This window comes from Tachypleus tridentatus, chromosome 10, assembly GCF_004210375.1.
Source record: "Tachypleus tridentatus isolate NWPU-2018 chromosome 10, ASM421037v1, whole genome shotgun sequence".
Lineage (NCBI taxonomy): Eukaryota > Metazoa > Arthropoda > Merostomata > Xiphosura > Limulidae > Tachypleus > Tachypleus tridentatus.
The window spans coordinates 33,375,215-33,388,481 of record NC_134834.1 but is presented as its reverse complement, the minus strand read 5'-3'; the positions used below and the strand labels follow the sequence as shown (position 1 = coordinate 33,388,481).

General features: G+C 36.4%; 1 protein-coding gene across 1 annotated transcript in view; it reads left to right on the top strand.

The window, feature by feature from the left end:
• The first annotated feature begins 1,343 nt into the window (after window positions 1-1,343).
• The window catches only part of LOC143228331 (nose resistant to fluoxetine protein 6-like), a 37,715-nt gene continuing 25,791 nt past the window's right edge, over window positions 1,344-13,267 (top strand). The window contains exon 1 of the mRNA XM_076459600.1: window positions 1,344-1,667. Coding sequence (XP_076315715.1) covers window positions 1,355-1,667 — 313 coding nt within the window. The 5' untranslated portion in view covers window positions 1,344-1,354. The remainder of the gene's footprint in view (window positions 1,668-13,267) is intronic.

Genomic DNA, 13,267 nt, shown 5'->3' with positions numbered 1-13,267 from the left:
TTATTGATTCATTCATAACTTGGATAACCGATTTCAATTAAAATACGCCTATACATTGTCGAAGAATGTACAGGTGCCTCCCGCTAGTACAGCGGTAAGTCTCCGGATTTACAACGCTAAAATCAGGGGTTCGACTCCCCTCGGTGGGCTCAGCAGATAGCCCGATGTGGCTTTGCTATAAAAAAAACAAATAAACAAGAATGTACAGCAGTAAAAGTCACTTAAAATGTGTGTGTTTTCTTAGAGCAAACCCACATGGGGCTATCTGAGGAGCCCACCGAGGGAAATTGAACCCTTGACTTTAGCGTTAGAAGGCCAGAGACATACCGCTGTACTAATGGGGAGAACACTTAAAATGAAAGAGTTGTTTACATATAACGTATTGATACACTACACAACGAAAATATAACGTATCACTACACAACGAAAATTTAACGTATCACAAAGTATTTCGTTCTAAATATAAGCTCGGCCCGGCATGGCCAAGCGTGTTAAGGCGTGCGACTCGTAATCTGAGGGTCGCAGGTTCGCATCCCCGTCGCGCCAAACATGCTCGCCCTTTCAGCTGCGGGAGCTTTATAATGTTACGGTCAATCCCACTATTTGTTGGTAAAAGAGTAGCTTAAAAATTGGCGGTGGGTGGTGATGACTAGCTGCCTTCCCTCTATTCTTACACTGCTAAATTAGGAACGGCTAGCGCAGATAGCCCTCGAGTAGCTTTGCGCGAACTAAAAAAAACAACAAAGCGACGGGGATTCGAGCCCGCGACCCTCAGATTACGAGTTGAACGCCTTAAACCACCTGGCCATGCTGGGCCCGGGCCTCTAGTTAATGAGTTGTGGGATTTTGTTTCATATCATAACGAATATGCTGTCTTTCGAAGAGTCATAGCACCAGGTATTTGCAACTTAAAGCAAGTTAGTAAAACAATTCTGAGAAATTAGTAATAATAAAGTATTTCTATATCACCAATTATTACTTCCATTTCGGTTGTTTTGTGTGTTACCTCTTCTAGTTGTTATTGGCTTTTTTTAACTCAAAGTGTCCGAAGACATTAACTCAAATCCAAGAGAAATACGAATATTTATAATATCGTATCTTTGTTACGTTTCGATACCGCGATATCACACAATCCCTGTGAAAAGAAATTACGGCCTTGGTAATCGTATTACCAACCGTATCTATTAGTAAGAGCTTTTGCAGCTGACGCGTTACGAAAACATTCATAGTAGTGACGTCAGTTTGTTTAAGCATGACGCATGCGTACTTTAAATCCAAACATATTTAAAGCACGAGAATTTTGAAGTGTATGGTTATTGTACATTAACAACTCGGTCGTCAAAAGATACATACAATGTTACAGCTTTTTTTGTTACTATTTATACGTGCATTAATGAATTTTTGTTCCCCAGTTTCTGCTGACTTATATAACCATGATCATGACGACAAAGCTTTAGACGGTCCTTGGATAATGGCTGACGTGGAAGCTGTTAAAGCCTGGGAAATTTTGAGAAATAGTTACACAGCAAAAGCTTTAGATGTAACAGAAACCATAAAACCGATTATGGAGGACTTGCTGAAAACGATGAACGCCAGTGAAATTTGCCATCACAGTGTTATGGAAGTACTGACGTCCTTCGGTAGAATGGAGACTTGGGCCTCGAAGAGTGAGTAGAGATGTGTTTAGATTCACGAGCCTTAATAATTACCCACAAAAATTAATTTAGCTTTCAGGAAGAGTTTCAGGTGATTAATTGTACATTGATACAGACTGTTTGTAGATTTTATTTCTTGTATACAAAATATAGCAATTGTATTCACATTCTCTCCGGTTTATTTCTTTTCAAGAGTGCCCCCTGGCGGTATATTTCCGCACTTACAACGCTAGAAATCGGGTTTTTATACCCTTTTTGGGCACAACACAGATAGCACATTGTGTTGCTTTGTGCTCAGATTCAACTAAACACACTTTCAAAGAACTTTTAAGAAGGTAGTTTATATAGTATTTAATTTTTCTCGTAATTATATAACGATAAAGCATTTAAATTGGCCAAATATTAATGTCACAAATTACTATATAATCACACCAGGACATTTGTATTTTCAATTTTTTTTTTGGTTTTTAAATCTTATGTCATTAAAAGTTCACACAACTTCACACCGTATACACTGTGTGATTTAACAAAATTCATCAGTTCCCTTTATATTGGACCAGTTTTCAAGTTTTTTGTTGTTTTTTTAAGAAGATATTTGTCAGTTTTGGACAAGCTAATACGTGTATTTGTTTGACTCAGATTGTTACGAAGTTTAAAAGAGCCCGGAGAGGTTTCGGTTACCATAGTGATAGCTGGTCTTGCAGTTGTTAGTGTTTCTTCAATATAAAGTATGGTAATTGATTTTTCAAAGTTACTCTTTTGTCTTTGGGAACTGGAGTATAGAGTAACGTCCCAGTAGAAATACAATACCCCAGTGGCACAGCAGTATGTCTGCTGGATTATACTCCCTAGAAACCGGGTTTCGATATCCGTGGTTTGAAGAGTACAGATAGCCTTTGTGTAAGTTTGTACTTAATATAAAACAGCCCCCAGTAAAAAAACAAACAAACAAAGAACAATTATGGAAACAAAATATCGTATTTTCAGTCCCTCGGTTTTATCGCACACAGCGAGTCATTTTTGCCCCCTAAAAGTGCTTTTTATTATATGAATAGAAGAGTGCGCAATAATAATAACAATAATAATAATAAATTGTCAAATGCAAATAGGCAAACAAATTAAGCACTAAACACCGGAGAGAAACAATAAACATAAGTTCATTCAGTGCACCGCAAACAAATTCCATAAATTATATCCAATGCAGAATGCTGCATAGAGCACGATCTTAGAAATATAACCGTGATGAAAGGCATTGACCATTATCCTTTGTCTTCGGAGTTGTCCCTGAAGAATAAAAGACCACCTTTCGAAAGTGCTTGGGTTATCGGGTTTTTATTCATTTTTATCGAGACTTCTTGAACCCACGTTATTTTCTAACACCATGAAATCCCTTATCTTCAATTATATTTCAAACGCAGTTGGAAAACTAGTTATGAAAATAACTCAACAAAGGACAATGTTTAGGTGTATAAACTGTAACGTCTGCGATCCTCTGTTGTCCATGACAGTAAAATCTCTATGATAGTAACCTTATATTATAACCTTCCTGTATAAAGATGGAAGAAAACACCATTGCTTTCGCTGCAGAAATCTTTATTAACTTACACCATTTGAGCTGTTCTGAAATAGACATAATTTCGCTTATCTCTTTATAATGTACTCTATTTAAATTTTCCTAAATAAAGATTAAAAACAACACCCACTCACCACTCACTTCGCGACAGTTATATTTGTGAAATCGCATCTTTTGAGGTCTTCTTAAATGGATATTATTTCTTTTATGTGTTTATAGTGTACTGCTTGAATTTAATTTCATATTTATATGTATAAATACATGTCAGCATTCAAATGTGTTCTTTGGTGCTGACATATCAAATTGTTGAGTTGAGCCACGACGACCATCGACAAGAATTTTTTATGTACTCTCAAAATCACGTTTCTTAATCATTAAAATACTCTTTACCCTGACACACCCATTTCACTTCAATACGATGACCACAACTATACTCCCCCTTCAACCCCTCTCGCTCATCTGTTTCTCCGTTTTGCGTTTTCTTACCTGTTTCACTCACTATTCATATAAATAAAATGTTATATAATTTACAAATACGCACCGTTCTGACTTAACCTAAAACGTGCAAAAATCGATAACACTATTTTATTGTATTCACCAGTGATCAGCTGAACGTTTCACACAGTTTATCAAACATTTTATGTGTGGTTATTTAAAATGTACATATGATTTGGAAATTAACCTATGTATCGAATTATTGAAATTTCTTCTGAACAAAGACTTGCTTATTGGAGTTTGTCATGTATATTCGTCCAATTTAGAAAAAGCGATGTGCCTCCTCCAGCGGCATAGTGGCACTGGCACAGCGGCACGTCTGCGGACTAATAAGAGTAGAATAGATACCCATGGTGGGCAGAGCACAGATAGTCCATTTTGTTGCTTTGTCCTTAACTTCAAATGAAAAAACGAAAGAGAAGCGATGTGGAAACATATTATCCGTCTCTAATTTAGCAGTGTAAGACTAGAGGGAAGGCAGCTAGTCATCACCACCCACCGCCAACTCTTGGGCTACTCTTTTACCAACGAATAGTGGGATTTACTAACACATTATAACGCTCCCATGGCTGAAAGGGCGAGCATGTTTGGTGGAACAGGGATTCGAACCCGCGATCCTCAAATAACGAGTTGAGTGCCTTCACCCCCTGGCCATGCCGATCGCCGCAAAAGTGTTTTATTACTAAGTATACATAATACTTGAATTAATCTAAACCTTTTCCTTCGTGGCTAGATCCCAGCGGTATAGCGGTATGTTTTATATAACTCACAACGCAAAAAATCTGAAGTTCCATTCCTCCTTCCCTCCAATTAGACATGGCAGATAGCTCAATGAGGGTTTGTCTTAAGCTTCGTGATTAAGTGAAACGACCCACAGTTGTTTCTCTTCATCTAATTAACATTATACTTAAAACTTGTCACGTGTTACCTATTAATAAAAGTTTTTATTTATCTGTATATTTGTCTCTCTACTTACTAACACATCCATTAACATGGAGAATGAAAATAGCACGTACGTTTTCAGATCTTTCATTAAAATACAATGTTGTAAAGTTGTTTTTTTTTTGTATAGTTACATAAAAGAAGAACTAATGAGGTGGTTTTGTCCATGAACGATAGGTCTAGTTTGAAAGAAAACCCTAGGAATCGTTTACTTATTAATTTGCTCTGGCACGTGCATTATTTCTCGCACCTCGAGCAAAACCGTTGGAACTTAAACTCAGTTTTCAAGAAATTAAAGTATTAAAAAGGTAATTAGTAACTCATTAACTGGATAATCAGAATCATACTAACACTAGTCTAACGTACTCTTCATGTCTCTCAAATATTTTGGTGAACTTTCAAGAAAAATCTAGACGTACCGGAAGTGGCACCACTCTGACAAAAATTACGTAAACAAAGAGAAATGTAATCATTGAAACTGAAAAGCAGGACCTACAGCAGTGTAGTTGAGGTTTCTCTTCTTTAAAGACATAGAGACTATCAAAGCCTCACAAATACATTGGTGATTTGTAACAAAACCCAACGTTTAAAGTGACATACAATTTGGTATCGAGCACGACGTTTGAGGCGAGGTCCAACCGTCTTTTGCAGTACATTGCGCTTACTTAATATTTGCTAAAAGCGATTAATATTACTTATAGATCACTAATGCTTAATAGAAACTACCATAGCAAAACTCACAGCAATCAGAGTAACCAGAATTAAAGCGGCTATCTTGGGGCCAAAATATTACAAAGTCAGACTGTAATGTGTCTACGTAGCATGTGACAGCCAATAGTACTTTGAAACTGGATTCCTTTCACTTTCCTTAAAGTTAGTTCGTTAAAATGACCTCGCAACAGTAAATAGCACGCTTACACATTTATAGATAGCCTTAAATTAAGTTAAAATAACCTAGCAACAGTAAATATCACGTTAAACTCCCTACAGATAGCCTTAAGCTTAGTTAAAATAACCTAGCAACAGTAAATATCACGTTAAACTCCCTACAAATAGCCTTAAATTTAGCTATTTTAGCAACAGTAAATATCACATAAATCCTCCTATAGCTAGCCTTAAACGTAGTTAAAATAACTTGGTAACATTAGATAACATGATAATGTTTTTTTTGCAACTATCCTTGGAGTTAGTTTGAATAGTTCAGTATCAGCCAATACCATGTTAAAACTCATTTATTAAGTTTTGAAATAGGAATAATATAGTGTTAGCCGCGTTAACACTCATTTATTTTTCGTCCAGTTTTGACACAATCTAACTTCTACGTTTTTATCAACAATCATTTTATTTCTGGAGACTGAATTTGGAAGAATTGTTTATTTTTTTTGAGATTTTTATTACAAATCGTGACACTCGTCACCGTAACAAAAACTTTCAATCACTCAAAATAGACATTGGTGAAGCTGGATTTTTCCATCCTAATCATAGCTTTTATTGTTGTACTTCATCTGGTTTTATTGTTGTACTTCATCTGGTTTTATTGTTACACTTCATCTGGTTTTATTGTTGTACTTCATCTGGTTTTATTGTTGTACTTCATCTGCTTTTATTGTTGTACTTCATCTGGTTTTATTGTTGTACTTCATTTGCTTTTATTGTTACACTTCATCTGGTTTTATTGTTGTACTTCATCTGGTTTTATTGTTGTACTTCATCTGGTTTTATTGTTGTACTTCATCTGGTTTTATTGTTATACTTCATCTGGTTTTATTGTTGTACTTCATCTGCTTTTATTGTTGTACTTCATCTGGTTTTATTGTTACACTTCATCTGGTTTTATTGTTATACTTCATCTGGTTTTATTGTTGTACTTCATCTGGTTTTATTGATGTACTTCATCTGGTTTTATTGTTATACTTCATCTGGTTTTATTGTTATACTTCATCTGGTTTTATTGTTGTACTTCATCTGGTTTTATTGTTGTACTTCATCTGCTTTTATTGTTGTACTTCATCTGGTTTTATTGTTGTACTTCATTTGCTTTTATTGTTACACTTCATCTGGTTTTATTGTTGTACTTCATCTGGTTTTATTGTTGTACTTCATCTGGTTTTATTGTTGTACTTCATCTGGTTTTATTGTTATACTTCATCTGGTTTTATTGTTGTACTTCATCTGCTTTTATTGTTGTACTTCATCTGGTTTTATTGTTACACTTCATCTGGTTTTATTGTTATACTTCATCTGGTTTTATTGTTGTACTTCATCTGGTTTTCAAATTACAAATTTTCTTCTTATTTCACTCAAAAGATTTTTGTCATTTTCGTTTTTATTTCATGAAAGCATATTAGCGTATCTAGAATGAAGAACCAGCACGCATGCGTCACTGTGTGTGTGGTTGCTTTCAATGTTTGTGGTTAAGCGTGATGTTACACAATGGACTAACTGTTCCCTGTTCGTCACATGTATCGAAATCCGGTTTTTATCATTTTAGTTCCGCAGACAGTGCCAAGCGAAGAGGGAGGAGCAGATGCTTTGAGGTTCAGAGCCCCAGAAATGAACCCCGCTGAGGTATAAATATTACATACTATTTGCTTTTTACGCTGCAGTTCCTCGACCCCTGTCCCCCGCTGCGACAACGGTAAATCTTCGGATTTAAAACACTAAAATTAGGCGTTTGATTCTCCTCGGTGGGCACAGCGGATAGTCCGATGTGGTTCTGCTATAAAAAACACACACCTTAACCCCTTGTGGAAATAAAAGAAGACTGGTTACTGGTTCACCAGATCCTAGGGTTAATAATAATAATGGTAAACTTAAACCAGAATAAAATAGTAATTCACCGGTGTTAACAAAATGTATAACACTATGCTATTAATTCTTACCTTAAAATATTTTAAAAAATGATAGCAATTACAAATAACTGACTTAATCTGGTTTACACCATATCTTTTGTTGTTTAGTCACTGTTCTGATCTGGTTTACACCATATCTTTTGTTGTTCAGTCACTGGCCTGATCTGGTTCACACCATATCTTTTGTCGTTCATGTAATTGACGACATGAACAGCACTTCAACCATTACTGTGTCTCAACTGGCCTGATTAGACTCTGTTATACGGTGGAAACACCTGTTGTTAATATGGTTGACACATTGAATCTTGTCTGTTAACGTTACAGTCCGTGTGGAAGTAAAAGAAAAAAAAACGTTTTATAAAAAGCAACAATAGTAATAATCATTGTTGAACAGAGAGAAGTATTAGAATAAAGTTATAATTCAGTCATTGTTTTTGTCGTACGATACGCAATACAGTAGGGTAAAGTGAGGATAGACGATTTCCTTCAGTTAGAAGTCTACCAGAGCAGGGTAAAGTGAGGTAAGACGATTTCCTTCAGTTAGAAGTCTACCAGAGTAGGGTAAAGTGAGGTAAGACGATTTCCTTCAGTTAGAAGTCTACCAGAGCAGGGTAAAGTGAGGTAAGACGATTTCCTTCAGTTAGAAGTCTACCAGAGTAGGGTAAAGTGAGGTAAGACGATTTCCTTCAGTTAGAAGTCTACCAGAATAGGGTAAAGTGAGGTAAGACGATTTCCTTCAGTTAGAAGTCTACCAGAATAGGGTAAAGTGAGGTAAGACGATTTCCTTCAGTTAGAAGTCTACCAGAGTAGGGTAAAGTGACGTTAGACAGTTTCCTTCAGTTAGAAGTCTACCAGAATAGGGTAAAGGAGGTTAAATGGTTTCCTTTAGCTAGAAGTATACCAAAGTAGGGTAAAGTGAGGTTAGACGGCTTTTTTTCAGCTAGGAGTCAACCAGAATAGAGTAAAGTGAGTTTAAATGGTTTCCTTTAGCTTGAAGTATACCAGAATAGGGTAAAGTGACGTTAGACAGTTTCCTTCAGTTAGAAGTCTACCAGAGTAGGGTAAAGTGACGTTAGACAGTTTCCTTCAGTTAGAAGTCTACCAGAATAGGGTAAAGTGAGGTAAGACGGTTTCCTTCAGTTAGAAGTCTACCAGAGTAGGGTAAAGTGACGTTAGACAGTTTCCTTTAGTTAGAAGTCTACCAGAGTAGGGTAAAGTGAGGTAAGACGATTTCCTACAGTTAGAAGTCTACCAGAGTAGAGTAACGTGAGGTAAGACGGTTTCCTTGAGTTAGAAAAGCTACCAGAGTAGAGTAAAGTGAGGCAAGACTTCCGCTACAAGATTACCGCTGCACATTATCAGTTATGCCGTCTAGAGTGAACTATATTCATGAGTAATATTCCTATGACCCTTTCCATAAACACTCTGAATCAAATGTGAATTATCGAAGCGCAACCTCAATTTTCTTGTTTTTGAACAACGTTGATCTATGGAAAGCGCTTTGATTTTTTATATAGCTACAAAGTAGCTATTTCAGGCCATTTCACACAGTGACTATAACAGACAACACAGTATGATGTTTAAGTTCACTGATTTTGTAGAACATACGATTGCTTTACGATAAGTGGCTTTGGTTAAGACGACTTTCCCTGCTTGGCCGTTTTATCTCACGATAGTGACGTGTACTCCCGCCGCAGGTTTTAATCGCAAAGAACTTCACTGCTCCACTATAGTTTGTTGTCCTGACACTTTGCGTCATTGTCCTAGCTGGTAAGTTACTTGCGCGTGACTCAGGGCCTTTCGAGGGCATTTACATAATGTTTCAATTCGTTATATATAGTTGCCAATTGGAACGTTTAATTTACATTTCGCTTGTTATGAGTTAGACTGTAATATTCTATCCCATCTTGACGGACTCATCTTATTCAATCTTATGAACAAAATGGCTCCAACTACAAGTAATATATATATATATATATTTTCAGATATCTAATAAAAATATATCTATAATATTTGTTTAAACTAGAAATGACATTTATAGTAAAGCATGTTTGATTTTAAGGCACTTTACTTTTTTCATGACGTCCATCTCAATTGGCGAAAACCGCGTTTAAAGTTAAGGTGGTCCGTATTACCCACCTTCCACTGTTCTAAATAAAGCTAACTGTACTTGTGAGGAGAAAGTTGTTGGAATTTCTCACCAGGTGTACTTGTCCTCAGTTTATTGTTAGTACTTCGTAATATCCACACTTATTGGTTAAAAATCTTACCAGAAAAACATATATTTATTTTCTGTATTGAAGTTTGATGGAAACACATTAGAGGTGTCATTTTCTATTCCTATAAACTATGTTATAATAACGTTACTGGAAGAAACATAATTCTAGTTATGTTTGACGTATATACCAGAAACCAATGGAAGTGGTAATTAAAAACTGCATTCTAGAAGTATGCTAACTAACTCAGAATCGTAGAAGATATATTTAAAGGAAAATTGGATAATATCTTGCCCAAAACATTGTGGACTATGTTAAGTTTCTCTAAGCTTCAATAAGCTCGAAATTTGAGATTGTTTGTCTAGAATGCTGTTAGGATGTTTTTGATGTGCACGTTTCACATTTTATAAAATCAGAGTATTAACCATTAATGGTATCTATTGTATATACATCACTATTTAAGTCGTATCCATAATTATATTGTTAACATTTTGATATACCTTTTTTTACCATAATATAGCTGATTAACAGATATGATTAGATTTAGTTAAAAGTGTGTAAAAATTACAAAATTAAAATATTTCATTCTTGCTCAAGTAATTTAGCAGTTTAAGACTAGACGTAAGGCAGCTAATCATCAACACCCACCGCCAACTTTTGAGCTACTCTCTTAACAACGAATTGTGGGACAGACCGTACATTATAACGCCCCCACAGTTGAAAGGGTAAGCATGTGTGGTGTGCGACGGAGATTCCAACCTGCTATCCTAAGATTACGAGTTCAGCGCCCTAATCACCTGGCCATGCGGGGCCACAGAGGTTTAGAAATACAAACATAAGGTGAACCTGTCGGCAATGCTTCCTCAAGTAGCACGTGGAAATATATTACTCAGCAGGCACAATGCTTAAACAACATATGTTGTTTAGACAACGGGTAGGTTTAGGAGTAATGATGGATTATCTGCTATAGATACGTCACACTTAAGCAAACTAGTCATTAATATGATTGGGAAGTTTTTAAATATTCATTGAATACAGCTTAAACTAATCATGCTTAACGGTCAGAGAGCGTCTTAAACTAGAAAATAAATTAATTGATGAGACAGTTCGGGTAGCAAAGAGATTGGAGAAACTTAAATAATAGAGTTAAAGATAAGTTCTTTAGATTTTAAAGATCAACTGTGTTATTATTATGTTCTAATGTTAGGGATATCGCGAGTTTGGTAGTTCAAACTGAAATGGAATCTAATCTATAGTGAAAACTACTGGGCCCGGCATGGCGAAGCGTATTAAGGCGTTCGACTCGTAATCCGAGGGTCGCGGAGTCGAATCCCGGTCGCCCCAAACGTGCTCGCCCTTTCAGCCATGGGGGCGTTATAATGTTACAGTCAATCTTACTATTCGTTGGTAAAATAGTAGCCCAAGAGTTGGCGGTGGGTGGTGATGACTAGCTGCCTTCCCTCTAGTCGTACACTCCTAAATTAGGGACGGCTAGCAGAGATAGCCCTCGTGAAGCTTTGTGCGAAATTCAAAACAAACAATTCTGAAAATTACTGAAACTTAGTTGGGTGTCAAGAATAGTGCGAAGAGATGAACTGTATTATGCTGCGAAGTAAAAAAATAGTAATCCAATGACTTTGAAGAGATAAAACTAGATTTATCGTTAGAGAGTTACAATAATGAGTTAACAGATGATGTGTGATAGATATGAGAAATTAATTTATCTTAATTAAAAATGGAGATTTTCCTTAAAAGGAAAGCAGGGGAAAAATTACACGTAATTGCCTTGCTAAACACATAAAGGAGAGACTAGGTTCAAATTTATATACAGAATGGTAAAAGAATGCAGAGAAAAGCTAGGGGTATGGTTAAAAATAAGTTAGGAACGCTAAACGGGCATATGATTAGTAGGAGGTACTTAATAGTAAGGTAGGTAATTATGTTTTTAAATACGTTAAAGGTAAGAAAATCATTAACGAGGATAATGAGAAGAAGTAGGTTGAGGAATGGGAACTTCTGAAGGTTTTTCACTCTTCTGATTTTGCTAGATAGAATACCACCAGTAATCTAGAAGTAAGTTGAGGAATGGGAACTTCTGAAGGTTGTTCACTCTTCTGATTCTGCTAGATAGAATACTACCAGTAATCTCGAAGTAGGTTGAGGAATGGGAACTTCTGAAGGTTGTTCACTCTTCTGATTCTGCTAGATAGAATACCACCAGTAATCTCGAAGTAGGTTGAGGAATGGGAACTTCTGAAGGTTGTTCACTCTTCTGATTCTGCTAGATAGAATACCACCAGTAATCTCGAAGTAGGTTGAGGAATGGGAACTCTGAAGGTTGTTCACTCTTCTGATTCTGCTAGATAGAATACCACCAGTAATCTCGAAGTAGGTTGAGGAATGGGAACTTCTGAAGGTTGTTCACTCTTCTGATTCTGCTAGATAGAATACTACCAGTAATCTCGAAGTAGGTTGAGGAATGGGAACTTCTGAAGGTTGTTCACTCTTCTGATTCTGCTAGATAGAATAGTGCCAGTAATCTAGAAGCAGGTTGAGGAATGGGAACTTCTGAAGGTTGTTCACTTTTCTGATTTTGCTAGATAGAATACCACCAGTAATCTAGAAGTAAGTTGAGGAATGGGAACTTCTGAAGGTTGTTCACTCTTCTGATTTTGCTAGATAGAATACCACCAGTAATCTAGAAGTAAGTTGAGGAATGGGAACTCTGAAGGTTGTTCACTCTTCTGATTTTGCTAGATAGAATACTACCAGTAATCTAGAAGTAAGTTGAGGAATGGGAACTTCTGAAGGTTGTTCACTCTTCTGATTCTGCTAGATAGAATACTACCAGTAATCTCGAAGTAGGTTGAGGAATGGGAACTTCTGAAGGTTGTTCACTCTTCTGATTCTGCTAGATAGAATAGTACCAGTAATATAGAAGCAGGTTGAGGAATGGGAACTTCTGAAGGTTGTTCACTTTTCTGATTTTGCTAGATAGAATACCACCAGTAATCTAGAAGTAAGTTGAGGAATGGGAACTTCTGAAGGTTGTTCACTCTTCTGATTCTGCTAGATAGAATAGTACCAGTAATCTAGAAGCAGGTTGAGGAATGGGAACTTCTGAAGGTTTTCACTCTTCTGATTTTGCTAGATAGAATACCACCAGTAATCTAGAAGTAAGTTGAGGAATGGGAACTCTGAAGGTTGTTCACTCTTCTGATTCTGCTAGATAGAATAGTACCAGTAATCTAGAAGCAGGTTGAGGAATGGGAACTTCTGAAGGTTGTTCACTCTTCTGATTTTGCTAGATAGAATACCACCAGTAATCTAGAAGTAAGTTGAGGAATGGGAACTTCTGAAGGTTGTTCACTCTTCTGATTCTGCTAGATAGAATAGTACCAGTAATCTAGAAGCAGGTTGAGGAATGGGAACTTCTGAAGGTTTTTCACTCTTCTGATTTTGCTAGATAGAATACCACCAGTAATCTAGAAGTAAGTTGAGGAATGGGAACTTCTGAAGGTTGTTCACTCTTCT